This window comes from Genypterus blacodes, unplaced genomic scaffold (genome assembly GCF_046128005.1).
Source record: "Genypterus blacodes isolate CSIRO-AG114 ecotype Tasmania unplaced genomic scaffold, CSIRO-AGI_Gbla_v1 ptg000062l_1, whole genome shotgun sequence".
Lineage (NCBI taxonomy): Eukaryota > Metazoa > Chordata > Actinopteri > Ophidiiformes > Ophidiidae > Genypterus > Genypterus blacodes.
The window spans coordinates 1,677,923-1,705,075 of record NW_027466874.1 but is presented as its reverse complement, the minus strand read 5'-3'; the positions used below and the strand labels follow the sequence as shown (position 1 = coordinate 1,705,075).

Genomic DNA, 27,153 nt, shown 5'->3' with positions numbered 1-27,153 from the left:
AAACTTTGTTAAATTCTAATGTATTCATGTGAAGAAGATCAATACATAAGTGATAAAAAAACAAACAGTGAAATCAATATTGTCACACTATATGAGAAATGTTTAAGAAATGTTTGGAGCAAATATTAAAGATGAATTGTTCTGTTGAAATATCTATTGATATACGATATTAAACATTGTTTGAATTAATTATTCATGTTTTGGGGCAAGTCGGACTTTCCTCAGATCAGATGCAGAAGAAAACAACAACACCAAAACAATCATCTGACTTTATCTGAGACCCACATACATATATTGATCATCTTTGGTTGCCATGGGACTGCCTGGACTGTGATTGGCGGTTGATTCATGTTGAGTCACTTTACCACCAGAGGAACAATTTCAGAAATGACTTGACTGGGTTATAAACCATGAAAGCGTCTTGTCTCTTCCTGTGTGGTGTTCAGGTGTTCTGATATTTAACGTGTCATCTGCTTGTGTGTGTGTGTGTGTTGGTCTCAGGTGCTCGGGGGGCGTTGAGGTGATGCAGGTCCCCCGGTCATCCCAGTCGAGGAGCCAGATGATGATAAGTGGCGTCGACTGCTGAACCCTCCGGCCTGCCCCCCCGACCCCCTCGTCCCTCCTTCGCCCCCTCCATCTCTGATGGCTCTATGGGGGGTCCTCAGCCTCAGCCTCCACTGCTGGGTGTGTTTGCGGTCAGCGGTCGCAGCAGCGGGAACAACTGCCAGCCTCCCCAACGACAAACCGGGAGGCCCCCTGGACTGGCTCCTGTCCGATAAGGGGCCCTTCCACCACTCCCCGGAATACATCGACTTCGTGGAGAAGAACCGGCAAGGCTTTTCCACCAGATACAAGATTTACAGGTGAGTCCAGAAAAGAAATTGGGCCTCGTAGCTGTAGTAGGAATCGTGATTGCAGGGAGACCAGATGTCCCTGTTTTCCAGGGACAGTCCCCACGTTTGGGCTGAAGCTGTCCCTGGAAATGACCCTGTTCTTTACTGTGTGTTCCAAACATCCCGCAAAGAAGAATAATTCTTCATCTAGGCAGGAAAGGCCGAGCAGCAGAGTCGTATGTGCCACTTTAGTATTTGATATATCCCACCTTCTGATGAGCCCTTGAACGCAGCACGACAGCTCACGATGTCCTTCTTAATTTACTGTTTTACTTTGGTTTCTGTCACAGTGGCGCTCTGCTGCACAGACTCATTAATATTCAAACTGTGTCTCCACAAAGCTATCAAGGGTATCCTGACACAGATTTGGAGAAAACTATTTATTCAGTTGAAGCTATATTATTGAGTCGTAATTTCAAATATCTGTTTCTAAGATGTGCGCATTAAAACTACGGAGTCCAACCAAACTTTGCCACACTCGTTACCTGACCTCAATTAAAACACAGCGGGACTTTTTATTGCTCGGCGTAAATTGAACTGCGGCTGAATAAGGAGCGATGAATAAATGGATTGAAAAGAAGACGGCGGCAAGCTGCGAACCATTTTCATCTGCAGGGTCAAATTAAACTGCAAACAGGCAACTATGTGTTGGAATACGTTGGCAGAGCCCAAGGAGGCTTTACCCTTGTAACATGAGTGTGAAGGTGATCTGACCGCCACTGTGACTCCGACCTGTTTAAATCCTAAAAATTGCTGAAATTGTGAACGTTGCCAGAAACCGGACATGAATTTGTCCTAACGATGACAAATTCCAGCCTGTCCAGCCTGTGAGTGAAGCTGACATATGTCGGGGACGAGAACATGACGTGTCTCCCTGCGTGTTTCATCTAAAGCTAAACATGTCTGACATGCTGCTGTGTCATTCAGCATCTGTTGTCATGCAGACATAGTTTCTCAGTGGTAGTAATCACATGACGTGTGGCACATGCTGGACACGTCTGGTTGATTAGTAGTGAGGGCCTCCATACATCAGCCCTCGGGCAGAATGCAGAACACGTCACCCCATCAGGCGGTCCATTGAAATATGTCGATTTGTCTTGATGGGAACGGCGTGCGAAGGATGGGCTTGTGTCCAAATTAGAATCATATCCCTCCTCATCTAGAAGGATGTTGTCCAGGTTTGTCGCAACGGACACGTAGCGTCGCCTGACGTGTGGATGGACGTAAGGATGCTTTATGGCTCTGGTGATCGCCTGGAGCTCTTTAATATTTCCTGCTCTGGCAGAGGCGGAGGTCCGCTGGAGCCGAGCTGCATGGGCGGCAAGATTAATAGTCTTATCATGTGGCCAAGTGATTAGTGAGCTCTTAGTGCTTATTACTCTGCATTATCACAGAATCCCCTGAGAGGCTTCTGTCAGCAGCAAGGTTGTGTTTGAGGCCCTGAAGATTACCACAGAGCAGCATTGATTAATAGTGATGATATTAAAGACAAAAACCAACTGAAAACGTAAATAGCCTGTAATTCGTCTCCAAATTGAATTCGCTTGGTTTCAGTCCCTTTCAATCCCTGGCACAATTTGACACAGACAGGGGACACCTGCGGGACACGTCTATTGTGAATCGCTCTGTCGGTGTCGGAGCTCAGAGCGTCAGAGAGCTCACGAGCGATTGCAGAGGGGTTTTTTATTTAAAGCAGCGGTCCAGAGGTCCGAATCCTACGAGCTGCACCCATTGTGTTTGACAAAGGAACCTTAAATGGGACAAGCACCCATTTCCATAGTGCTATTGTCTATTTTGCAGCCTTTGTAATGCATCAAAGTGTATATATATATAAATACATTCATTCCCTCCCATTCTCTCCTTGTGCCGACTGTTGTCTACACTGAGTGAAAACATTGTTGAAAAGCCTGCTCTTTACGTCTCCACATCTTCATTTTCACATCTTCCACAAGTGTTATTATGTTCTATTACTCAAACATACTCCTTTATGCAGCCTATTCACCATAATATGAGGGAAAAAGGCGAAAAAGCATAATGTGACCTCTTAAAAATCTCCATATCAAGCCTTGACTATTCTTCTACCAACAAAAATAAGAACTCATAATTTGGGGAATTTGTGCTTCATCGTTTAGACTTAAGCTATACAAATGAAAATGATTGACAATTTGTATAAAATAGAAAAGTTTCACCCAGGGCTGGAGCTCGTCTTTACAAACTCTCATTTATAAACAGCAGACGTGAAAAAATGCTGGTATTCAACCTAACTGTGCCCCAGGCGTTCTTCTTCTTCTATTCCAATAAACTTAACCAATTGGGATCTAATACATAACTGCGATGAGTTTATTCTAGCAAAGACGGCGCGTAGGTTTGGGCCCGACCTTTCGAGTTTAACCCCATCAAAAGACGCCCGCTCGCCGCGTGATGTAAGAGCCACTTAGAGCGCCGCGAACAAGCGCTGACCGCCCTACAGTGTGGGGGAGTGTGCAGGTGCAGGAGGAGGGCGAGGTGATCAGACTCCCTCGGCGCCGCCTCCTCCGCATCCCCACGCTGCTTTCTCTCCCTCTGATGCTCTGTGTCTCTGCTGCTCTGTGTCTCTGCCACTCTGTGTCCCTGCTCCTCTGAACATTCCCCCTCAGGGCTCCGGACAACTTTCCCATTCCTCCCAGCGGTAAGCGGAGAAGAAACAGCTACAGCTTGTCGTTTGTAAGAAGTAGCATTGATGTTCTTCAGGTTCTTCAGTTCAGTTAATTGCTCAGTTTGTGCGTTTCTATTAAACCAACTGGTCTTCTGCGCTTGTTCAAGAAGATTGTATTTGCAATTTTGACATTGTCCCTCATGTATCGATTGGTTCATTCTTGCGTTGTTGATGCGATGACTCAATCGATTCTCATCAGCAGGGATGAAGGCAGTAAATCCAGGTGTCAGATAACATTGGGACATGAAGGAAGTGCTTCATGTTTAGGTCCATTTCTTCAGAGGTAACACACCAAAAATCCAATAAAAAAGCTAAGATTCGCCCCAAATCTTAAAAAAGTACAGTTGTTAAAACTACTATTTATTTATTTATTGGTCAACTGTCATCATTTCTGTGTAAAGATCCTAAAGACGGTGAAATGGGTCGAATGAATTTCATCACAGAAGTTTTTGATCAATTACAGAAATATTTAAATGAAACACATTTGGACTGTTCAGGTGTGATGGTGGCAGCCTTCTCAGTGTGTGTGTGTGTGTATAAAGACACACACACACACACACATCGAGAGCTTTGTTTGCGACTCGTCCTTTACCTGTCGTTTTTCTAACATCTAACCGTGAGGCATTATCGCCGTGAATGTCAGCGTCTGTTCAAAGAGCGACGCTGCAGCGCGGACAAACAGTTCTGACGCCCTGGCTTTGTTTTAAATTATAATTTCTGACACCTGGTTCTGTTCTGAGGAGCGGCGCCTCGTCGATTCTTATTTTTCTGGCGCAGAAAAAGGCGGCCGGGGTGATGGAAAGTGACAATATTATTTTCTGCTCTGCTCTTGCTGGTGAGCAGCCTGGATCTCTGCTAAATCCTAATAAATGCTCACTGACAGGGGAAGATGAATCACCAGAAGTGGTGCTTGTGGTTACAGTGTGTGTGAGCCACCTCAGCAATGATGGACTAATGAATTCACACCAGCTCATCCCTCTTCTCTATTCCCAAGACCCTCAGCTGATTGAATTTGAAAGATTTTTTAACAAGGCCTTCAAAGCAAATGAAAGCAGTTCTCTTCATGCGTTTGTGTGTCTCTCTGTGTGTGTGTTTGTGTGTGTGTGCATGTGTGTTTTGTTGACCCGAACACAGTGCGGGCCGTCCAACCTTAGCCACCTGTCTTCAGTGGAGCGTTGCCAGGGGAACGCTGCCATCCTCACCCGGGCGGCAGCTGTGTTGACACGTATCTGGCCGTCCTCTGAACATATGGCCCATGATGGTATTTATGAGGCAGGGTGACATCATACGTAACACTCAACCATGGAAATCTAACTACGCTAATTAATATTGTTAAAGCCGGCTGACACGTTGCTGGTGACGACGCTCGGCTCGTTCAGCCAATCAGGTGCTGGAAACGAATAGAATAATGAAATAGTTTAGTTTGGATAGTTTCCATCTTTGCTTCTTCATCTTCTTACTCTTAGTTACATATTTACTTCTCTTACCCAGAAGTGTTCTGTTCTGCATCCCACCTCTTCTCCTTTACATCCTCCAGCTCGACCTTGTAGTGTTTATGATATGCGTAAATACATATAGTATCTATGTGGGTAAGAATCTATAAAGTACATTTATTCCAAAGATACAGTCGTGTCAGGGGTTTACATCACATCATTTGATTTGAATCTTCATCATCCTGGTGGAGGTCAGAGGATTTAACTGCACATATTTACTATTTAAAGAGGAATTGAAGGTTTTACAACTTTTTCCTCAATTCATGTACGTTTGGAAATGCTACTTTTTAATACTCTTTTAGTGTAATTTGTTGTAATGTTAAAGGGGCAAATTGGACTTTTTTTTGTGTTGCCTATGTTTTTTTAGCGATAGCCTCCAGAGAGTTGGAGAGATGAAGCTGATGTTCCTCAGACATTGATAATAATAAAGACTTAGGCCGGTTGGGGGATTGCTGCTCTGTGGTGAATTCCATTTCATTCCATTTCATTCCATATCATTCCATTTCCTCCTCTCCCTCTGCGATGAAGCGTTTGGCCTATAGGGGGAGGGGTTTATTAAGATAAGACAGGGAGGGCTGCTAGCTTATCACGGTAGACGATAACCCAAAGAACTGAATGACGGCACGGTGGAGGGATTGGCAAAAAACTCTCTCAGCACCCGTCCTCCCTCCTCGCCTGGCCTCCTCCGGACGTGCGGCGGCTCTGAAACGAAGCTGCGCGCCGGAAACCGGACAGACGCGGCGCTCCATGTAAAGAGGTCGTTTATTTGTACGCCGTGAAATGAGGCGAAGATTAATAGCTACACTAGGAATATGTGAGCGAGAGATTAGTCATGGGCGTTGTGTGAAGACTGCCGTGTCAGCGGAAAGGTCAACAGCCGCCGCGTGTCCATTTAACATCTTAACGTTTTACTGCATGTGGATTATTGCATGTTTGCATGGTTACGCGTCGCCCCCACCCTGTGCACGTGTCGCTCCGTCTCTCCCGCGCCGACGTCGATGCGTTCAGGTGGATTCCCGCGTTGTATCAGTCAAACATCTGGGTGTTCCAGCGTCCCTCATTACTCCTGCTTTAATGTGATGTATACCCTTTCAAAAGGCCACGCGCTCTTCATCCATCACCTGCAGCCAAGGTTGTTCAAGCCGCTCTGATTACCAGAGAGAGAGAGAGGGAGGGAGAGAGAGAGAGAGAGGGAGAGAGAGGGAAAGAGAGACACAGAGAGAGGGGGAGATACCGATTCGGTATCAGGCGATTCCATGCGAATGTGAGTCGTGTCACTTTGGCGTGGCGTCTTTAGCAGGCGGTGAAACATGACAGAGGTCGTGTTTAGCTGAGGAAGAGGTGGGGCAGTTTATCATCACACCCATGTTTACACGACCGCAGCCTGTTTGATCTACATTGAAAAACATGATTGCGCTTTCTTCCACCCTGTCTTTTTTTCTTTCTTTCTTTCTTTCTTGATCTCTTTTAGGGTTCTGGCCTTTCAAACTACTTCTGAAGGGACAAAACGCCATTCTATAAATGCAGAAGCTCTGAGAAACCCTTTTCTTTCAACTCTCTTCTTTCTCTAAAATCAGAAACCCATTTATTTCTCTTTCCTTTGTGAGTAAATTCAGGGCGGCGGCGTGCAGACTGCAGATATCCTCATCCCCGTCGTCTCTGTCCGCTCAAATCTCAAAGTAATCACAACACATCTGATGTTATAATTAGCGGTAGAGTGGAAGTGATCGCCGAAACAAACACGACATCACATCAGACAAACACATCTTCAGATCTCAGATTAGCTCCAGCTGCAGATGCTGGACTCATCCGTTTATATGCACATATAGTACGTCCGTTCAACCAACCTATGCTGAATGTGCACACGTCTAAACGTTGGACAATGTGTGGCGGTTTGTGTCAAATTGGCCTCACTCACAGGTACGAAACATCAGCAACAATAAAGGTAGTTTGGTTCCAGCTCGTTCATATCTGCTGAAATCTGTCGGAGGAGTGGAAAGAAAGAGACCGAGGGAGAGAGAGAGAGTTACAATAGGTTGAACAGCGAGCTGTAAAAGGAAGCTGTGAAGCTGATGATAACATGGAGCCTCTTTTAATAGGGTCGTCCCTCCATTAATGTGAGGTCGTGACCCGCAAACTCCGTCTGTCAGCGCAGGTTGAGGACTGGAATGTGGGACGGCGCGAATAAAAGAATCGCGGAGGACTTACTGAATAAGTTTGCCTCTATTCTGAAACTCTTTCTTCATATTTGTTTGTGTGAGTTCATGTACTTACAAACGCTGCGGGTGAATAAACACAAACCTTAAATTGGATGTGGAAGTGAAGCGTTCGGGCTCTTATTCTCCCAGCAGCAGCTCACCTTGCACAGTGTCACGTTGTTAAAAGCAAAATGTGGAGCTGCAGATGGGATCTCTGGACCGGAGTGTTTTGTTCTTTTATAAGCGAGCGGACGTGACCTTCTCTTTGGTGGCTCCATCTGATCCTTGATGGCACCAATCCTGCTGCTCTCACTGATTTTATCTCAGGTTTCATTTGGGAGACACGCAGATAAATATCCAAGAATATGTGTGTGTGTGCAGATTTTTTATCCATAAACTGTAAAAAAGCTTAAAAAGCTTAATCCTCTGGAATCCAAAATCAATGTTAAGGCTAAACTGACTTTCTTCTCCTGCCAATTTTTCCATTTTGGAGGTCTGGTTTGTTGGTTACATAGTGAATGTGAATGGCTCGAAATCTATATATCCATTTTTTCTTTTGCTTTCTTTTGAATGATTTTGTTTCCTTATTTCCTCGATTTTTAAGGAATTGAGGCGAAAATAAAGGACTCTCTGGAATCATGCATTAAATCACAACGAAAATGTCAACTAAAAGCAGAAGTGTTTGATACCTTTTTGTCTCCACATGCTGCATGAGCCTCCTCACTAAGTGTCTAATCTGTTTCACCTGGAGGGGGCGTGGGCGCCTGCCTCTGGCTCCGCCCCTTTACCATGTATGGTTTGGTTCTGTATCTGTGATCGGCTCTCCGTGTCTCGCCCCTCCTTCTCTGAGCCTATGTGTGTTGTTGTTGTTGTTGTCTCAGAGCTCAGAGCTCCAACAGAGAGCCCATAAGTGTCCACAAGCTGTTGTTTCCATTTGTGAGTCATCTTTTCTTGTCATTTGTTCAATTATTGAGGAGCTGCTTGGAGTTTCGTACCAGCAAAGAGAATTTTGAATAAGAATTTCAAAGCTCAAACTCTTTCCTCACCTTCCCACTCTGCTGTTCAGCTGTTTGTCTGCCCATTTTCCTAAACTTCTACGGATTGAGGCACACTTTTTCTAAGTGGCGCGCTCACGTTGTTGACCTTTGGACTTTCTCCACTCAGACATGATCCCAGAGCTCAGCACGTCTCAGCTCCAGACGCTGACGAATTAGTCTTTATCTTTGCTGTCGCTCCTTTGGTGATTGAGTTATAAAAGGATTAAATTAGTTTGGGGCTTCTTTTTTTTTTCATGTCAATGTATTTTGAATTCCAAACGTCAGAAGGAAGATTATTTTAATTGGGAGAAATAAAAATCGGACCACAAAGTTCTGAAACAGAGCACAGAGGGAAGGGTCAAGACTGAAGGCAAACCTTTTTCTTGTCCAAACCTTGTCCATCGTTGTTTTTGTGGCACAAGCGGTCAAAACCAGCTCCGCCCCTAGAGCGACCACACGTTTGTGTTTCTGCACCATTTCTACATGTTCTGTCTTCAAGTTGGATCTGTGAAGGACGCTTTATTGTGAAAACTTCCACTAAACGATGTTAACTTTTGGGCCTGATCACAGGATTTAGACACATCAGAGTGCTTTGTTTCCGGGAATTCTGTTTCCGTCAAGGTTTTTTCCTCACACACTGAACTGAAAAGCTGTCAGAGAGACGACAAAGCTCAATGTCCTTCTTCACTGCGTCTGGATCTATTTGACTTCACTCCATATGTCAGATACTTTGAAGTAAACTAACTGCTTCACTGTTTCTACGTTTGGTGCATTGGAAACATGAGGAGGAAATCTACATTCCAGTTGTAGCCGCTGCAAAGTCAGTGAGCTGTAATGTGAGCTTGGTTTGTATCCGCATCTCTATTAAATCTGAAATGGAGGGGCAATTAATCCAAAGTGTGACAATAAAGAAGAAAAATCAAATCAAATTCAAGTCACAAATACGTTTGATGTCTTGGCAATCAACACCCACATCAGGTCTAAAGGTGCTTGCTTCAGAATCTCTCTCTAGTCTCTCTCTCCATCTCTCTGCCAGTTCACTTCCAACTGTGTATACACCAACTAAAGCCTGAGTGGTGATAAGCATGGGCAGTGTCCTTCATTTACACAAGATCTGCCCGGCAACTCTCTGCTGTTGTTGTTGCTGTTGTTGTGTGCTGCTTGGATTGGAATGCTCAGATTTGTTGAATGTAGGAAATGAAGAAATGGTTAGCTGGAGGTAAAAAGTAGAAAACGTGGACTCACACACACACACACACACACACACACACACACACACACTCACACACACACACACTCACACACACACACACACACACACACGCACACACACATACTCATTGTAATGGCTTTGTTTGGTGGTCCGTCGTTTGCCCGTTACCTCCCTGTGATCCAGAACGGTCACTTCCAAGCGAAATTAAAGTCAAAGTCTATATGAGCTTATGCTGATCTACACATTTGCTGACTTGAAACTTGAACTTGAGTCGTGCAGCTCCAGTCTTCACCTTTAAAAGCTCCATTGAAACTCCTTGGTTCTTCCTCCACCTTCCAGCCTGACTTCCAGCCGTGTCACCTTAAATTTGTCCAATCAAAGAGGACCATGCCTGCAGATATCAGAGGCAATGAAGCGCAGGGAAGTCATGTAAACAATGTGCGAGCGAGATCGGAAGCATTACTCAAAATTATGGGAACGCTGCATATTTGAGCGTGGCGTTAATTTACATGTCATTTTGTGATTGTTGTTAACATCTGTCAGCTGTGTGCCTGATCACATTCCTGTCCCAGGTGACCAATGCGGTGTCAGGCTATGGTGTGGATGCATTTACTCTCTCTCTCTCTCTCTCTCTTTCTCTCTCTCTCTCTCTCTCTCTCTCTCGCTTTCTCATTCACTCTCTCTCTTTTTCTCATTCTCTCTTTCTTTCTCCTCCAATTCACTTTCAATTTATTTCTCGCTGTATTGGCCACTGGATTCTTTACATTGCGAAATCACAGCAACATAATGAATCACATTCACTTCTCTCTCTCTCTCTCCCTTTCTCTCTCTCTCTCTCTCTCTCTCTCTCCACTCGTGACAGAATGAGGGAGGGGGAGTAAATAACAATCCCCACAAAACTCATCTCCTCCACCTCATCAGAAAGCCATAAAACTGTACCGTTAATGCAAATATCACTTGCTGCACGCTCACTTTCTCTCTCTTTCTTTCTCTTTCTTCCTGGATCCGCAGGGAGTTTGGGAGATGGAAGGTGAACAACCTGGCAGTGGACAGGAGAGATTTCCTGGAGTCTGCGTTGCCTTTGACTCCCGAGTTCATCAGGAACATTCGAGTGCTGGGCCGCCGACCCACCACCCAGATGATCACGGACAACCTGATCAGGAAGTATGGGACGCACTTCCTGCTGTCGGCCACACTGGGAGGTAAACAAAGAAGAATGGTTATGAACACTAACAAAAGGGCAGATGTAGTTTGAGGCCTTCAAGTCTCCTGGCAAGAGGGTAAATACAAATTTACTGCCCATTGAGCTACTGAAGCTGCTTGGGATGAGTCACAAAACATCTTCCAGACTAGACTTGAGAACTTTTAGGGAAAATCAGTTCAAAACTTCTGCATTTGTGGAAACAGACACAGATAACATGGGCGGCCATGGCTTCTGTTGATAAAGGTCCATTCAATGTCCCTTTCACATGGGAGGGAGGTGAGATGGTAACACGCAGTTAGAGTAAGTAACTGAATAACACATCACACAACCCGAATGGAATAATTTGCTACTGACGGCACAGAGATCAGTCTTGAAGAATGTACAGCCGCCAGTGGAAAGCCTGGGTATCGCAAACACGGCAGTCACCGCATTTTTCGGTTTTGTACGCCGTGATGAATAGACTAGCGTCCTTAAGGCGAGGGGGGCGGTGGGGGCGGGCGGTAGAAAAACCTAATTTAAGACGCCGGAGTCTTGCAAAGCAGATTTCCTTTTACAGGGCAACACTTGTCAATTACATTCAGACCTGACTCCTGGCTCACCAAAGGTCATTGTTGTGAGTGGATGTGTATAATAATGCAAAAACCCACAGCAGCTGCCGGAGACGCCGCAGCCTCCACGTCCTGGCTTCCTGCCAGTACTTAGTGCTATGAAGAGGAGAATGAGGAGTTTGCCTTGGGGCGTTGCCAGATATGCCTCTGCGGTTATGAATGGATGGCCTCTTTGCTCTGAAACATATGGACTGTTTTTGAAATTAATAAATAGGTTGGGATTTTTAAAAGGATGCCCTTCGTCGGCCGAGGAAGAAAAGCGGCAGTGAAAAATGGCTGCGAAGTATTAACGCTGCATTATGTTGAAATATATGATGTGTGGTGTTTTAGGAGCAGACGGAGGGAATATTTGGCCAGGGTCTCCAGATTTACTGTAAACAGCGGCGGAGCATTGATTATCCTGATTCACGGGCGAGACCTGTAGAATAAAGCCATCATCTGGTAATTGGAAAGACAAAAAATGTTCCAAGGTGTGCAAGAAACTATAATTTAACGTGTTTCAAAGGCTCCTATATATACAAAGTATGTGTCTCTGCTGGCATCTATCACAGCTGTAGCTTTTTGTGGTCTGAAAGCTGTTAGTTCCCTGTCAAACTTCCATAAATCTCATGTGTAGCACTTTTCTTTCTACCGATGCAAGAATGATAGTAACGTCACGTCAAACTAAATTAGGAACGACTTGAAAGGGGAGCAACTAAGTAAGGGTTCTTTGAGGATCGTCAGTTTCTGCAGCAGCACAATCTTACAGGGTGTCATTATCAATAACAACAAGATTAAAAAACAATATAAAATGTGATAAATTCAACAAGTAAACACAATATGACACTTCGGAATGAGATTCTGTGAGACAGATTTGCAAGAATGTGAAGTGTGAAATTGTGAAGAAATAACAAGCAAAAAAACATCAAAGTTAAAAAAAATATATGTAATGAAAATGAAGATGTCATCTGCATACATAGAGAGAAATCTTCAATTTATCTCCAGAGAAGCTAAAGGGCAGCTTCTCAAATGTTTATCTGATTTGTGTTGATTTGAAGTCCCGGAGAAAAGGGAGAAATGTGATGTTCTGTACCAAATCCAGACAATCAAACTTAATCAACAGAAGATCAAAAGAAAAACATAAAGCCACAAAACCGCATCTCTGCCTTCCATCTCTGCTCAGGAGAAGAAGCCTTAACCATATTCGTGGACAAGAGGAAGCTGAGCAAGAAGACGGAGGTGAGCGATTACTCGGGCAACTCCTCCACCGTGACCCTGGAGGCTCTGCACCAGCTGGCGGCCTCCTACTTCATCGACAGGGAGAGCACGCTGCGCAAGCTGCACCACATCCAGATCGCCTCCACCGCCATCAAGGTAACAAAAATAACTTCTACCGTCTCTGCTGTCGATTCGTTCCAGATACTCTCAACAAATCAAAATCAGGACAGGGAACAATAAGCTGAGATAGTTGATAGTAGATGTTGAGTGAGTGCCGTCGTTCCCTCTGTGGTTACTCGGGCCTTCTTCACTCTTTCTAAGACAAATACTTTGCTTGACTGAAGATGAGTCTGTTTTGTGCAGCGAGATACATCAGAAGCTTTGAGACTTCACTGAATAACCTCCTGCCTTTATGTGTGGTACTTGTACTGTAGAGCTTCACTTTCATGTCCACTAATGGAAAACGACAAATGCATAAAAATCCTCTCAGACAGAAAAAGATTAGATTTAAAAGAAAAAATAAATGTTTTACTGGCTGGGCCCATAGATGATTGGTTAGTTTAGATGCAGCTGCAGCTTGCTATAAACCTCAGGTTTCTTTCTCAGGAATTTTCATGGGTATTTGCTAAAATGTGATTGTTTTGCCTTGCTAATGTATTTTCTGTGAAGACTGTGAGGAGCTATAAGTAGGCAGTGTAGTAGGCAGGTGTAGGACCAGCATGCACTTGGGCAGGATGACGGTTTTCCTACAACAGCAAGAAAAGCAACAGGAGTCATAAATTCTCTGTTCTTTCTTTGCCCCTGAGGCGGGATTGGCAGGAAAACAGACTTCTTTCACCTCTTTACGATTTATCTCTTCCATGCATCAGCTGCCTTTAGATTTGAGCTTTGTTGTATTTCGATTACAGGCAGACGGTCTCCACTATAATGAAGAAACAATGATGAAAACGCGATTCTCTTTATCTGGCCGATCCCGGCGAGAAATGGGCCTGAAGATGGCTCGCGTTTGCAGAGAGAAGATAAATGAATCTGTTGAAATGCGCCCTCGTGACAGGATTCTGCCTCCAGCTGTCACCTTTGGGTGGTGCGGGTTAATAGGGTGACTGAGGAGGAGATGACCCGCCGCACCGCCTTTTTCTCTTCTCTGAACAGAACGGCGCTCCTCTTCTGATGTGCGGCACTTAATGCTGTAACAGAGCATGAATCACACCCAGCTTGGCTCATATCAAAGCTCCCTCCTCTAACTACATGGTGTTCAGGGAGGCGTGTAGTTCTACTGCGACTGAGGTGGGCTCATCTAAGGAAGCGAGGCAGATGCTTTGTCTGTTTCATTTCTTGGGAATTAAGTTTTTTTTTTGTAGTTACATAGAGGGAGGAAGAGAGAGAGAGACAGAGTTGCCTTTCATGCTCCAGCGGCACTCATCTTGGCGTAACTGACAGGTGGGCAGTGGAAAGAAGAAAGAGGTTTCACCTCCATCACTGGAGGAGAGCAAGCAAAAAGGAGCGGCAGGCTCCTCCGCGCTCGTGCATCATTTCCACAGGGCGGCGACCCCGCAGAGTGGCAGAACAGATACAACTTAGAGCTGCCTCTGAATAAAATCTGAAATTGAACGAGTTGAGGGGCGAGCGGGGGGCGGCGAGGTAAAAGTGAGCCTCCCCGCTGCCTCGGAGCGCAAAGGGGCCAAATTGAAGCTCATTTTGCAGGAAAAGCCAGCGCCCGCGCGCCGCGCTGAAGGATGGGCTGTGGAAATGTGGGCCCACTCACAGAAGTCACGGTGTGGCGCGGCGAGCGTGCAATCGGAGCATGTTGTTTACACGATGAGTAATGACTCCAGCTGGTCGAGAGCGGCAGGGTTCATCTTTGTTATGATTTGACAATTTCCCAGAGTAAATCGATGGTGATGTGCCCACCTGACTCAGACCCCTTTTGTGGCGCGTCAACACACGATGATGAACAAGGCGGCAAACTCAATCGATCTGCTATCTGTAATATCAGAGCCTGGAGGAGGAAGACGTCCTGTATTCCTCAAACTTAAACCAACCAAACCTTTATTTTGTTGCATTCTGTGGACATGAGAAGGTTTGGTAACATGTAACTTTTGACATTATAAAGACACACACATTGTCTTAGTCAGCTTCATATTCCAATATCCCCTAAATATGGGGCATAGTGCCTTTAGAGGGCGCTGTTTAGCAATATGCAATCCGACAAGTGTGCAGATGATTTAATAACTAAATAGCAGCAACTTTACATTCTATTAAATGGTCCTCAAAATATTAGAAAAATATGATATTTGTTACTTTTCTGTGAATTACAGAATTACACTGAAAGTCTGAAGAATACAGTATGACTCACATAACACACACATGATAAACAACATGACCAAAATGTAAGAAATTCAAGATAAAATTGCTATGTTTCTTTGCAATAACCTTAGAAAAATGGCCTAGGAAGTGTTTTCCGTCGGAAATTACAGTTATCATATTGTTGCTGTGGCCTTCACTCTTCTTTCAAGGAGTCGGAGGAACACACCGCTGCTGATCTCCTTTAAACAGGAAGGAATGTGTTCCACTCCAGAATGTAGCGTGTTTACCTCTTTTCTGAACGTCATGTACCAGACATTTATCCTCGCTCGTTTGGCCTCGCTGCAAAATATGTTCATTACACACAAACACGCACAACCACACACACACATTGCGAAATGCACACACAAGCCACAGAAATATACTTCACACCACAAAAACAAGCGAGCTCGCACATCACAAGGACACAAACGAGAGCGTGTAGGTGTGAACGCCCACGCCTGCAGAAGGTGACACATGCGAACATGCAGGGGTGCCGGGACGAACGCAGTGTGTGTGTGTCTCGCGTTTACAGGAGGTTAGAGTCGGAGCACATCTCGGCTCTCCTGGCGGGTTTCTGCAGCGACTTGGATCAGAATAAGTCAGAGTCGGATCGTTAGTTTCTTGGTAACTCAACCGCTCTTGTGCTGACGGGATCAGAACTCGTCTCCTGTCATTCTAGTCTCTCTCCCGATCGGTTTCCTTCAAATACAGTTAGAATAAGTCAGTAAAAACGCTTCTGGCACTCAGACTTTAACTTCACACTCAGGTGAGTGCTCGACCCAACAGAAAAGCAAAAACAATGACGGAAATAAACGAACCCCGAGAGCGCAGACGCCATCCTTCGCTCCGTGCAGGTGGCCAATAATGTCCTATTAAGTATTTTTAATATAGCAGAATGTTTCCACAATGAATAGCAGCTGTGGTGCAAAGCGGAAATTGAACGTCCCTGCTCATCCTTCAGTGTTTTGCCATATGGTGTATCGTATGGCATATCAAATAATCCCTTTTATAGATTTAATATTCATGCGCTCTGGAACACAGAGATGTATCTCATTTCCTCACGTTCCTATCGGCTGTAAAATCGCTCATGAGGGAAACGAGGGATTTATTACGTCATAGAAATATTACAGCTGAGGAATCTTATTTTTTCTTCCCAGGTCAGATATTTATTCTTACCCTCATAAATTCCTTTCTGCTTCTCCTCCTTCTCCTTCTTCTTCTTTGTCTTCGTCTGGATTAGGACTTTGATGAATACAGTTTTCACTTCCCTCGCAGGCCCTTCAGCCCCCCATGATTGTGTTACTGATCGACTGACCCTCATTGTCTCGCCTCATCCATCTGTCACTTTGCACCAACTGTCCTCTGACAAGCCTGACCAGGACAAATCGCAGGACAAAATACGGCATCCCGCGAGCACAAAGGGAGAAAAATGAGAGCGGGTACAGGTGCTCCATGCCGTGTTGCAGGCTCCAAAGAGAGAGAGAGAGAGAGAGAGAGAGAGAGAGAGAGAGAGAGAGGGAGACTGAAATGAGATCTCCTCTTGTAAATGAATTGAGAAGAGACGCTTTAGTGTGAAGTCGCTCTGTGGCAAAGGTCAATCGAAACGCCTTCAGTCAGTGACTTGACACAAAAGAAGCCGACGCTCCGGTTTGGACGCCTCCTTTGATGCTTCGGCATTTCATGTTTTCAAAGAGACTGAATGTAACTATTCAAATAATTGATCAAGTAGCACGTTAAGGCCTCTGGGTATCATTTTATTGACACGTTGTTAATTAAAGGAGGAGTCTTACAGAGAAACAAGAACAAAGAACGGCGATTTAGAGAAATCTGAATCGTATTCGCTTTCATCCTTCTTTATATTCACAAGGATGCGTTAAAAACATTAGACTGGATTTGAACAGAGTGGCAGAGGACGTCTGTGTCATGCAGAAGCATCTCTTTGTGACGCCCTCAAGCCAAATTCTCTCATTAAAATGGACGGGATTAAACATTTTATTTTGGCGAGAGATAAACGAGTTGGCGTCGCAATTGTCCTGAAATGGATTCGGTGGCAAATGTATAAATTAGTTGATTTTTGTTTTGTTTTGTTTCTTTTGTGGTTTCTCAGGTGACGGAGACCCGCACCGGCCCTCTTGGATGCAGTAACTATGACAACCTGGACTCTGTCAGCTCTGTGCTGGTCCAGAGCCCCGAGAATAAAGTTCAGCTGCAAGGTTTGTGTTACTTTTTACGACCATTTTTTATGAGCACGTAGTATATTTGCTGAGGATAAATGTCACAGGATCAACATCAACAATGAGCTGACATATATTGATATTACTATTTAAACAGTTTCATAGATTTATAGAGTACTGCAGTATATGGGCGTCTGTTTTATCGCAGGCTTGCAGGTGATCCTCCCGGAATACCTGAGGGAAGGGTTCGTCCAGGCGGCGCTCAGCTACATCGCCTGTAATGGCGAGGGCAACTTCTTCTGCAAGGACAGCGACTGCTGGTGCAACTGCAATGTCAAATTCCCAGAGTGCAACTGCCCCTACATGGACATCCAAGCCATGGAGGACAGCCTGCAGAGGATCACGGAGACCTGGTCCACGCTCTATAAGGAGTTTGAGGAGTCAGGTACAGGAAGTCGGAATGGTAACGGGTGGGTGGTTTGGGAGGCGCCGGGTTCGTTTTGTGGGACTGTTTACGTTTGAGTTCAGTCACTTTCTCTCCAGTCTCTTTTTCTTTGTCCCACACAGTCAAACAGAGTGGTTTTGTAAGGTTCCTGCCCCTGCCGTCGCCCTTGACCAAGGCACTAGGTCACTCGCCTGGTGTCGGTTCCCTTGGTGACGCATCTCTGCTCCAGGTCGTTAGGCAGGGACAAACACAGAGGACGAATATCCCCTCAGCAGAGCGCACAATCGATAAAGAAAGACAGAAAACGTTGCCACTTGGCGGCACATGTTTTTGTCCTTGGCTTGTTCGGCCTTGGTGGAGGAACATTTAAATTGACAATAGAATGATTGGCCCGATAGTCTGTAGAGGTAAACATGTCGCCTATACATCACGGCGTGAAAGGAGGAGGACATATTAAAGTGTTTAACCTGCATCATTAAACCTGACGGAGTCTCCCCTAGCATAGGCTCCGCCCTCTTCCTGTGATAAAGGTGCGGGCCTGCGGAGTGTAATGGGCGGTCGTGAATCCAGAATCGCCCGCCCGTTTGCTCGCCCGCTCACTCCCCGTACGTAGCAAATTAAGGGAAATGACAGGGCGAAGAACATCAGCCGCCTTTATCTCAGGAGCTTTACAGTCGGTCTGAAGCAGATGAATCAGCTGCTTCTGCTCTCCAGGTGGAGGGTCGGAGTGAGAACAGAAGCTCTCGCCGCAGTGTTTGCTGATTGCCGCCGCGCTCGGTCACTCCACCTCACTGATTATTCTCTGTTTTCTATTTTCATCCCTCAGCGCCTTACATTTTTGCCAGAAATATCCAATTACTTTCAAAGTTCCTGTTGTAATGCGGAGACGTGTGAAGTGATGTGAAATGAAGTGAAGTGAGGGCAGGAGCGGCAATGAGACAATGATGGCTTTATATTTTTGTTCTGTTATCTGTTGAAAGTATCATCGCCAGCAAATTCCCTTTTTGTCTGTTTTTTACTTGTTATGGGGCTTCTTTCTGCATTACGAGTTCCCCTTTGTGTCCATTATTAGCATATTCTCTTGGTCTTTGGTCTCCATGATTCCTTGCGATTCCGCTTCTTGGGGTTCTGACCCGTTTTAACGCGTTTCCTAAATTCGATACAGAGATTTTGGGCACTGTTTACTGCTTTAAGACGCGCTGTATGCAAATGTAGAGGGCAAGGAAAGTAGGTTTGTGTGCGGTACAGTTGTAAAGGTCCAAGGTATGTCTCTACAAATATCCTCCAGAAGAAGCTTATACAATTTCAGGAACAACATGTTTATCAAATGATGCAAACTTCTCTTCTAATTCATTTTCAGATGAATTCAAGGGGTTCTTCTCCAGGTTACCCCAGACCTACTTCTTGAACGTGTCCACCATCCAGCACCTGTGGTCCCTTGACGGCCTGTTCCAGTGGCGGTACGAGCAGCTGGAGAACAGCATGCGTGTGCTGTCCAGACGAGCCCAGCGAGTCATCTTCAAGCTCTTCAGCCTCAGCAAACGATGTCACCGGCAGCCGCAAATCCGTCTGCCGAGAGACCGGTGAGCAGGGACTGTAACTCACACACACACACACTAACACACACATCTGGGTGATTGTATCCTCATCTACAGCTAACCACATCTGTTCCCTTGTCCGGTGTAATAGTCACGTTTTGCCACTAGAGCGATCGAAAATCTCCAAATTGCTCCTCTCAGAAACAGAAATTGATCCGGTTGCTATGGCAACAGCTTTTGCCATTCGAGAGTCTTACATTAAAGGAACCCGATGGGGCGAATCTTGACGTATTCATTGAGGTCTAATCAGCTTTTTTTATGATGTCATTTTATTAGATGTTCAATTAAACAGCAGGATCCATTTAGAGACCAACAACGACTTCAATTCTCTGAGCTAATTTATACTTTTCATTAATTAAGCATAGTAGTACACATGACGCCTGCCATTCCCGATGGTGATCATCTGCTGCACACGCCTCTGGAATTGCCGCCAACGAGATCTACTGATCATTTGGTCTTCCCTCACACTGCCCCCTAGTGGTTACAGCCTTTACATCAATCGGAAGGCCACGAAGAGAAGCGAGATATTAATGACATATAATTGATTTTTGATACTGGATTTATGCCGATTATCGTATTTGTTTTCTAACCCTCGCTCCATAACAGTATTGTTTGTGCAGCATCCTAATGTTGCGTATCTGCACAAGCAAGTTTGGCTTCGGAAGCTCCCTGCAGTCAAACTGAATGGAGCTCAACAGGGCAACATTCGGAGTCTCTGAAACTCTTTTTCCCACTCAGGTGATTCCGGTTTCATTTCTCCCCGGTTCTGTTTCGTATCCAGAAGGTTTCCCAAAAGCTCCATCCAGTCACAGCTCGTGTTTCTCGCCATGCTGAGCATTTAGTTCAATTTCCATCTTCTCCCTTTCTTACCACCCTTCCTCCGTCTCCACGTCCTCCATTAATCTGTCTCATTCTGCTCAAACACACATTAATCATCGATCTTCCGGAGTTGATATTCCCACCTACTCTCCAGGAAGAGGAGGGGGCGAAGGTCCGCCTTCACGCAGACGGTGTTTATCTTTCTTATTATGGCCACATCCACTGCCCGCCATCCACTTCCTCTCTCTCTCCCTCTTTCGCAGCATGGAAATCATCCACACTGAGTGGAAAGAGATTGAGACGGAGGATGTTTGCCGTGTTTGTTGGGGAGGAGAGCGAAAGACCTCCCCCTCCCCCTCCCTCCCCCTCCTCTCCTCTCCTCGCTCTGCCTTAAACATCCTGTTCGTGGCACTTGAGATGGATGAGAGATGTATGATTGATTTTGCTTCCCGGCTGGGCCACTCTTTCCCCAAACTCACAATTATGAGCGAATAAAGGAGTAAAGTACGGGGGCCCGGCCTGCGTTGTAGAGGAGCGATGACGAGGCCCAAAGTGTGTTTAGTCCACAAACTTGGGCTGTAATTGGTGTGAAAATGCCTTTGTTACAAGCACACCGTCATCTGGAATCCGCCGAAAGTCTCCTCTTGTCTTAGTTTGACGACGGAGAGAGAGAGCGATGAAGATTCGCCTTGAAGTAATCCGGAATAGCTTTTTAATTATCTCGTCAGTATTCAGAACATCAGACCCGTTTCATGTTTACAGCCTCATAATGTTTCAATCACAAAGAGCGAGAGATGACCAGCAGGACAAACGATCCGCCAGCTCACTGCACACTGTGAGCCTTCATTCATCATCATTTATTTAAGCATTTGGATACGTTTGATCAATACTGAAATTGAAATATAAAGTCACACACAAGTGAAAAACATGGTCATGATGAAAGCCAACAATTTGAAACATTAATATAGAATATAAGGTTAGAATGTTGACATTTATACTGATACTAGTATGTAGCTGGTCAATATGAGCCGTTCTGGTGCATAAACAAATCTCCCCCTTTAGGACTCAATAAACATAATGGCCACAGAGTAACGGTGAAAACTGATACGTCACATTCTTCTCACCCATTTAGTGAGAATTATTAAAACAACCCTTTTCCGCCTGCGTTACACAAATCAATGTATGCATCTCACACATCCTGTTAGTCCAGCAGAGACAGATGCTCTGCTAGCAGCTTTATGTTCTGATTATGCTGCACGAGTATAATGAGCAAGCTGTCTGCCCAACCTGAGAGGGCTCCTCCATAAAGTGGCTACCTTTCAAAGCTGCTCGATAACCACTTTCCCCCTCTCTTTGTCTCTCTCTCTCTCTCTATCTCTGTACCGCTGCAGGCCTCAGTCCTACTGGCTGAGCCACATCCAATCGCTCCTCTACTGCTCGGAGAACAACCAGCTGGGCGTGTTCTCCGAGGAGCTGCACAGCTGCAGTTGCAGGTACGAGCACAGCCCCTGTCAGCTGCCTCCACCTTGCCACGTGGGCGAGGGCGCGGCCTGTGCGATTTGCGCGCCCGACAACCACACCCGCTGCGGGAGCTGCAACCCCGGCTTCGCCCTGACGCAGGGCGCCTGTAGGCCCACAGTGGCCGACTCCACGGAGAACTACCTGGGCTTTGAGACGGACCTGCAGGATCTGGAGCTGGGCTACCTGCTCCAGAGGGCTGACCGCAGGCTGGAGGTGCTTTGCTTTCACCCTTTGTTTAATCACGCTGGGCTGACAGAGAGCTCGACTGTGTTTTGGCTGTGGTAGCCTGGGGAGGACACGGCTGAGCATTACAAAGTCTCACACTGCAGGCAACTGAGAAGCTTTATGGTTTGGTTTGGTTTGTGTCAGTGGAGGTCTGAGGCAGTTTGTGTTTTAGAGATGGAATCTTTGAATACTAAAGGCTTTTTTCACATCTGGGTCAGATTTTGTAGTGATTTAGTCGGACAGTGAAAACGTTATTGTATTGTTGGTGACTGGGGTATGAGGAGTAAAGAGTTATTCAGCTTTTTTCTACTTTTACTTTTTATATAAACACTTCTTCAACTTGAATGACAGTTATAGTCAGTAATCTGGATTCATCCGTGTTCAGTTCCATGTGTACTATCTACTTGATATGAAGCATTGAAGTATCCATAGATGTATGAAAGGCTGAAGTACTTCCCAACCTTGTGTGATTGTACTGCTGAAGTGAAAGAAATATTTTTCTCCTTTCAAAGATGTCATTACGCATAATAAACACTCATCCAAACTTCTACCAATGATTTGCAGTGATCAGACATAAGTGAGTCTTTCAAACAACCAATTCCGTGAATATATTTATTTAGAAAATGTAAGGAAAATGGTAAAATTGCCCGACAATTTGCACTCAGTCTGTTGCATTATGGATTTTTCAGGCAATTATTTGCGCTTTAACATTTGGTTTACTTACCTTCAGGCACTTTGCTGCTAAATGTGCAGCGTGTTTAAGTTTCTTTCAACACTTTCTACTCTTGGACGCCCATTATAAGTTATGTGTGCCACTATATGGACCTCACGATGTCTTCACAGGGCAGGAAATCCAACTTGTGCATGCGTGGGACTGTGCTTAGTGCTTCAATCTGGGCCAAATCAGTTTGAAACAAAATGGTTCAGCTGTTATTAAGAAACTGACCAGTTAGAATTGGGCATTAGAGAGAGCTGCTCAGTAACTGTGTTAAATCTTTGTCCATGTGTCTGATAGGTGCACGCCATCTTCATCAGCAACGACATGCGGCTTAACAGCTGGTTTGACCCGTCTTGGAGGAAGAGGATGCTGCTGACGTTGAAGAGCAACAAGTATAAGTCCAACATGGTCCACATGCTGCTGGGGATTTCCCTGCAGATCTGCCTTACCAAGAACAGCACCCTGGAGCCCGTCCTCACCCTCTACATCAACCCGTTTGGAGGGAGCCACTCGGAGAGCTGGTACATCCCTGTGAATGAGAACGGCTTCCCCGACTGGCAAGCCACTAAGCTGGACCTGCCCCTCGAGTGCTACAACTGGACCTTGACGCTGGGCAACAAGTGGAAGACTTTCTTTGAGACCATCCACATTTACCTTCGGAGCAGGATAAAGACTCAGGACGGCCTGAACGACACTGTTTACTACGAGCCGTTAGAGGTGACAGATCCCGCTCGGAACCTCGGCTACATGAAGATCAACAGCATCCAGGTGTTTGGCTACAGCATGCACTTTGACCCGGAGGCAATTCGCGACCTGATTCTGCAGCTGGACTACCCGTACACCCAAGGGTCGCAGGACACGGCCATGCTTCAGCTGTTGGAAATAAGAGATCGGGTGAATCGTCTCTCACCTCCGGGTCAGCAGAGGTTGGACCTGTTTGCCTGTCTTCTCCGGCACCGGCTCAAACTCACCGCCAGCGAGGTGGTCCGTATCCACGCCTCCCTGCAGGCTTTCAGTTCGCGTCTGCCCAACTCCATGGATTACGAGACCACCAAGCTGTGCAGTTAACAGCTGCTCGAGGGGAGATCGAGAAAAGCCACGAGGAGAACTCCTGGACATATGGATTGGGCCAATTGTGGTGCGTACAGTTGTATTCTGCCCATTTTGGATTACTAAACTGTGCGGACCGGCTGTGGACAGCTGAAGAATGTACTGACTCGGAGGGTTTTGATTTTTGTTCCATGGAAACGACTTAAAGAGTGTTATATTATAAAGTATGAGGGGGATCGGCAAGATAATGCACAACTGTTTCTCATGAACGTAATCTTTAAAAGACAGAAATCTACAGTAGAAATTCAGATAAAGCTACATACAAGTTGAACCATCCTGTTTCAATATGACCGCGCTCATTTATACTGTAAGTACCACGGCCAATGAACGGACACTTTAAGGTAAAAAAAAAAAAAATGGTACAGTCTGTTTGTTTGTAATTTTTATATGTTCCTTTGCTTCATTGACAGTGCACTTTCCGTGAAGAAACAGAATACAGTGGTGTCAGTCAAAGTTTTGTAGATAAATTGATATTAAAACATCATGTTATAAGAGATTCATCTGTTGGAATACTTTCCCTAATTTTTCTAATGGTTTTGTCCTCGTTTTGACTCGCAAGTGAAAGGATGTGACGAATCTGAGCAGGCGTAAACGAGCTGAATCTCAAAACATGATCACAATCATATATCTGCCTTAGTATTAATCTTTGTTGCAATTATGTCAAATGAAATTGCTCCATCCTATCCACAAAGAGTTCAACAAGAATTAATTCCAAGCACAACAAACAACAGAACGCGGCAACTATAAATGTCACGAAATGCATTGAAGACAAGAGCTCAGCTATACTTCATCATTATTGGCAGGTCTTAGATATCATTAACAGGTCTAAAGGTGACGATATATCATTGTCAAATTAATTTTAATATCTTTGCTAAACAAATTAGACGGTGGCGGAGACAATTTACGGCCTCTAGCTCACACGGCTGGTATTTGTTTCTGCGTTAATGTTCCTCCAAATTAGGACAATTCTCCCCGTGGGCCCTCTTTGTTTGGGTTACAATGGAACCAACTCGCAGCCCCAGCCTCAAAGAGCCAATAACAGCCTTTATTAAAAGTAATAATGTATTTAAGGTAACATAAACAGTTTGAATAGCAGAATAAAGATTTGTGCGGCTTCACTGACAGCTTTGTTTTGCACGTTAAAGCCATCAAGTGGAGTTTCCATATCAGATTTAGCTTCAACGTCAACTTTATTATTGTCCCAAAAAAATATAGGTTGAGGCAGGCACTGACACACACACACGCGCGCGCGCACACACACACACACACACACACACACACACACACACACACACACACACACACACACACACACACACACACACACAGGCTGTATCAGCAGCAGACATCAGATAAAGAAGCTGTTATCGATGATAATTGACAGTGACCGTGAACAGTAGTGTGAAGCGAAGTGCACGATGGAGATAACAAATATAAATCACAACGCACGATTCTCCCCCATGTTCCAGGTCAACAGATAACAATGACAATTTAAGATATAAAGATGTTCAAAGTAAAGTCAACCACAGTCTTTTAAGCTGATCAACAGCCACAGGGATAAAAGAGGCATCATGCCGCCGTGTTCTTGTTTTAGCTGTTTTGTAGAAAGAAGATCAAACTCCTTATAAGGGACAATGAAGTATCGATCGAGCCTCATTGATAAAGCGCTTACTGTAGATGTCCGGGAGTCAGACTCGTCGCAGCCTAATCACCTTACGAGCCACTCTGACCACTTCTGCCCGTCTGTTTTTACTTTACTGGCCAGGCTGAGAAGAGTAAACCGAACCCCAACGCAGGAAGTAAGAACAGTCAAAGTCAAAGACATTGAAACACGGCAGGACCTTTACACAAGCAGCCTCTGGATTAGCTTCAAAGGTCAGCTTGGTATCGATAATCGTGCCCAGATACTCAGGATATTGAGAATGTACCCGACTATAAATATGAAGAATGCTGGGCCCTGACCTGTTTTAATACCATTAGTCATATTTGCACTTGTTGTCGTTGCTGTGCCTCTCTCTGTGTCTCTCTCTCCTTTCTCTATCTTTCTCTCTCTTTCTCTCTAAACCCAACCGGTCAAGGCAGATTGCCGCCCACCCATGGCCTGGGTCTACCTGAGGTTTCTTCCTGTTAAAGGGGAGCTTTTCTCATGTCTTATTGGGTGATGTTGAATTGAAAGTTAAATTGACCTCCAACAACCAGTGATCCTGTGCTGTGTCTATAGGTCGCTTTCATACCCGCAACATTTAGTGTTTGGATCTCACCTGCTTGTCTTTAAATAAGCTCGAAAAACTAAACCAAACCATCGCATCGAGCTAAACTGAGACTGGGACTCTCTAATATCTTGAGATGAAACTGATTTGGGTCCAAAGTCTAGACTTGTTTACAGGCAGAGATTCCCTCTACATCTTCAAATTTTCTGATAGTTCTGCCAGTATTTCCGCCACAGTGTTTTGTTTAAAATGATCAGACTAATGTCTCGAAATGAATATGGTAATGACTCTTAGGTATCAGTAAGATCAAACACCATCTTGCCAGCTAACAAAGCCAGCTAACAAAGGGTCACAGCTTCCACCTGAATTATTAATGTCAAGTAGAAGAAGCCACCTCTAATCTGTTAACATGCGCGTGTTCCAGCGACACGGCGGCTCAGAAGAGCAGAACAAGGGCGACTCAGGCGCCGGCGAAGGTTAACAATCGTCACCTCAATTTGTCTGCACCTCCCATCAAATCCGAGCCGTGTCAAAAGCGAGATGGTAAATGCGGGCGAGCTGTGTTTGATGAGACGACGCCGGCGGTAGAATGTATTATCAAATGTCAGCGTGCGTCGTCTATTCTCGGATGCAGAAATGTCACAGACGCAGTGGAAACAAATGCGAGTCGCGAATGAATGAAAAGCAGTGACTCAGCTTCTGTTTGAGTTTTAACTTTAAGGTCAAACGGCGGCGAGAAGAGGATTACAAAAACACGACATGAATTCTTCTCAGAACGTCCGTGCACCCTGGTGATTAGAGATACGGGTGGTGTGTTAAAGAAGGAGAACAGAAATGTGCCTGACCTACAGTTTGTGTTCCTTCTAAAGATCCCCAGGTAGCTTACACACAAACAACACACACACACACACACACACACACACACACACAAACTCATAATTACGATGTTTAACAGCACTTTGCTCATTGCGCAATTACCAGACAGGGTTCCGCCATATTTCATTGCCGCAAGCTCGTAAATGGGTCGATTTTTTTTATTCCTCTGCCGACTCCTGCCAGCCTCCCTGTTGACACCGAGTGGGTGGCTAGAAACATGCTTTGATTAGAGGTCTGACCTTTTATTAGCCTGTCAATCAAAGATGCAAAGGGAAAACAGACATGGTGTCCACTACGAGATTAAGTTCTCCATTTGCGCTGTAATGATGATAATTTCTCCTCCTGTGGTCTCTTATTCGGATTTGAGTAGAGTTAAATAGTAGTGGAGGAATATTAATCGGGACGATTGCAGGCAGCTCAAAGAGGCGGCATTCAGGTCAAACGATCGACGGCTTCAAAGTGGCTGACCGGAGGGATGAGAGGAAGCAGCAGCTGGACTCTGATCTCCAATGCCTCCAAATATCAAAGCACTCAAGAAAATGTTTTTTTAGGGGGAAGTCGGCCTTTTTGTAT

At 45.2% G+C, this 27,153-nt stretch overlaps 1 protein-coding gene across 1 annotated transcript; it reads left to right on the top strand.

The window, feature by feature from the left end:
- The first annotated feature begins 642 nt into the window (after positions 1-642).
- On the top strand, positions 643-23,802 carry LOC143003702 (BMP/retinoic acid-inducible neural-specific protein 3-like). The gene is made up of 8 exons (XM_076154491.1): positions 643-863; positions 10,541-10,731; positions 12,504-12,694; positions 16,992-17,097; positions 17,267-17,503; positions 18,864-19,086; positions 21,312-21,654; positions 22,682-23,802. The coding sequence occupies exons 1-8, from the start codon at positions 643-645 to the stop codon at positions 23,450-23,452; spliced, it is 2,283 nt and encodes a 760-aa protein (XP_076010606.1). The 3' UTR covers positions 23,453-23,802.
- The last annotated feature ends 3,351 nt before the right edge of the window (positions 23,803-27,153 follow it).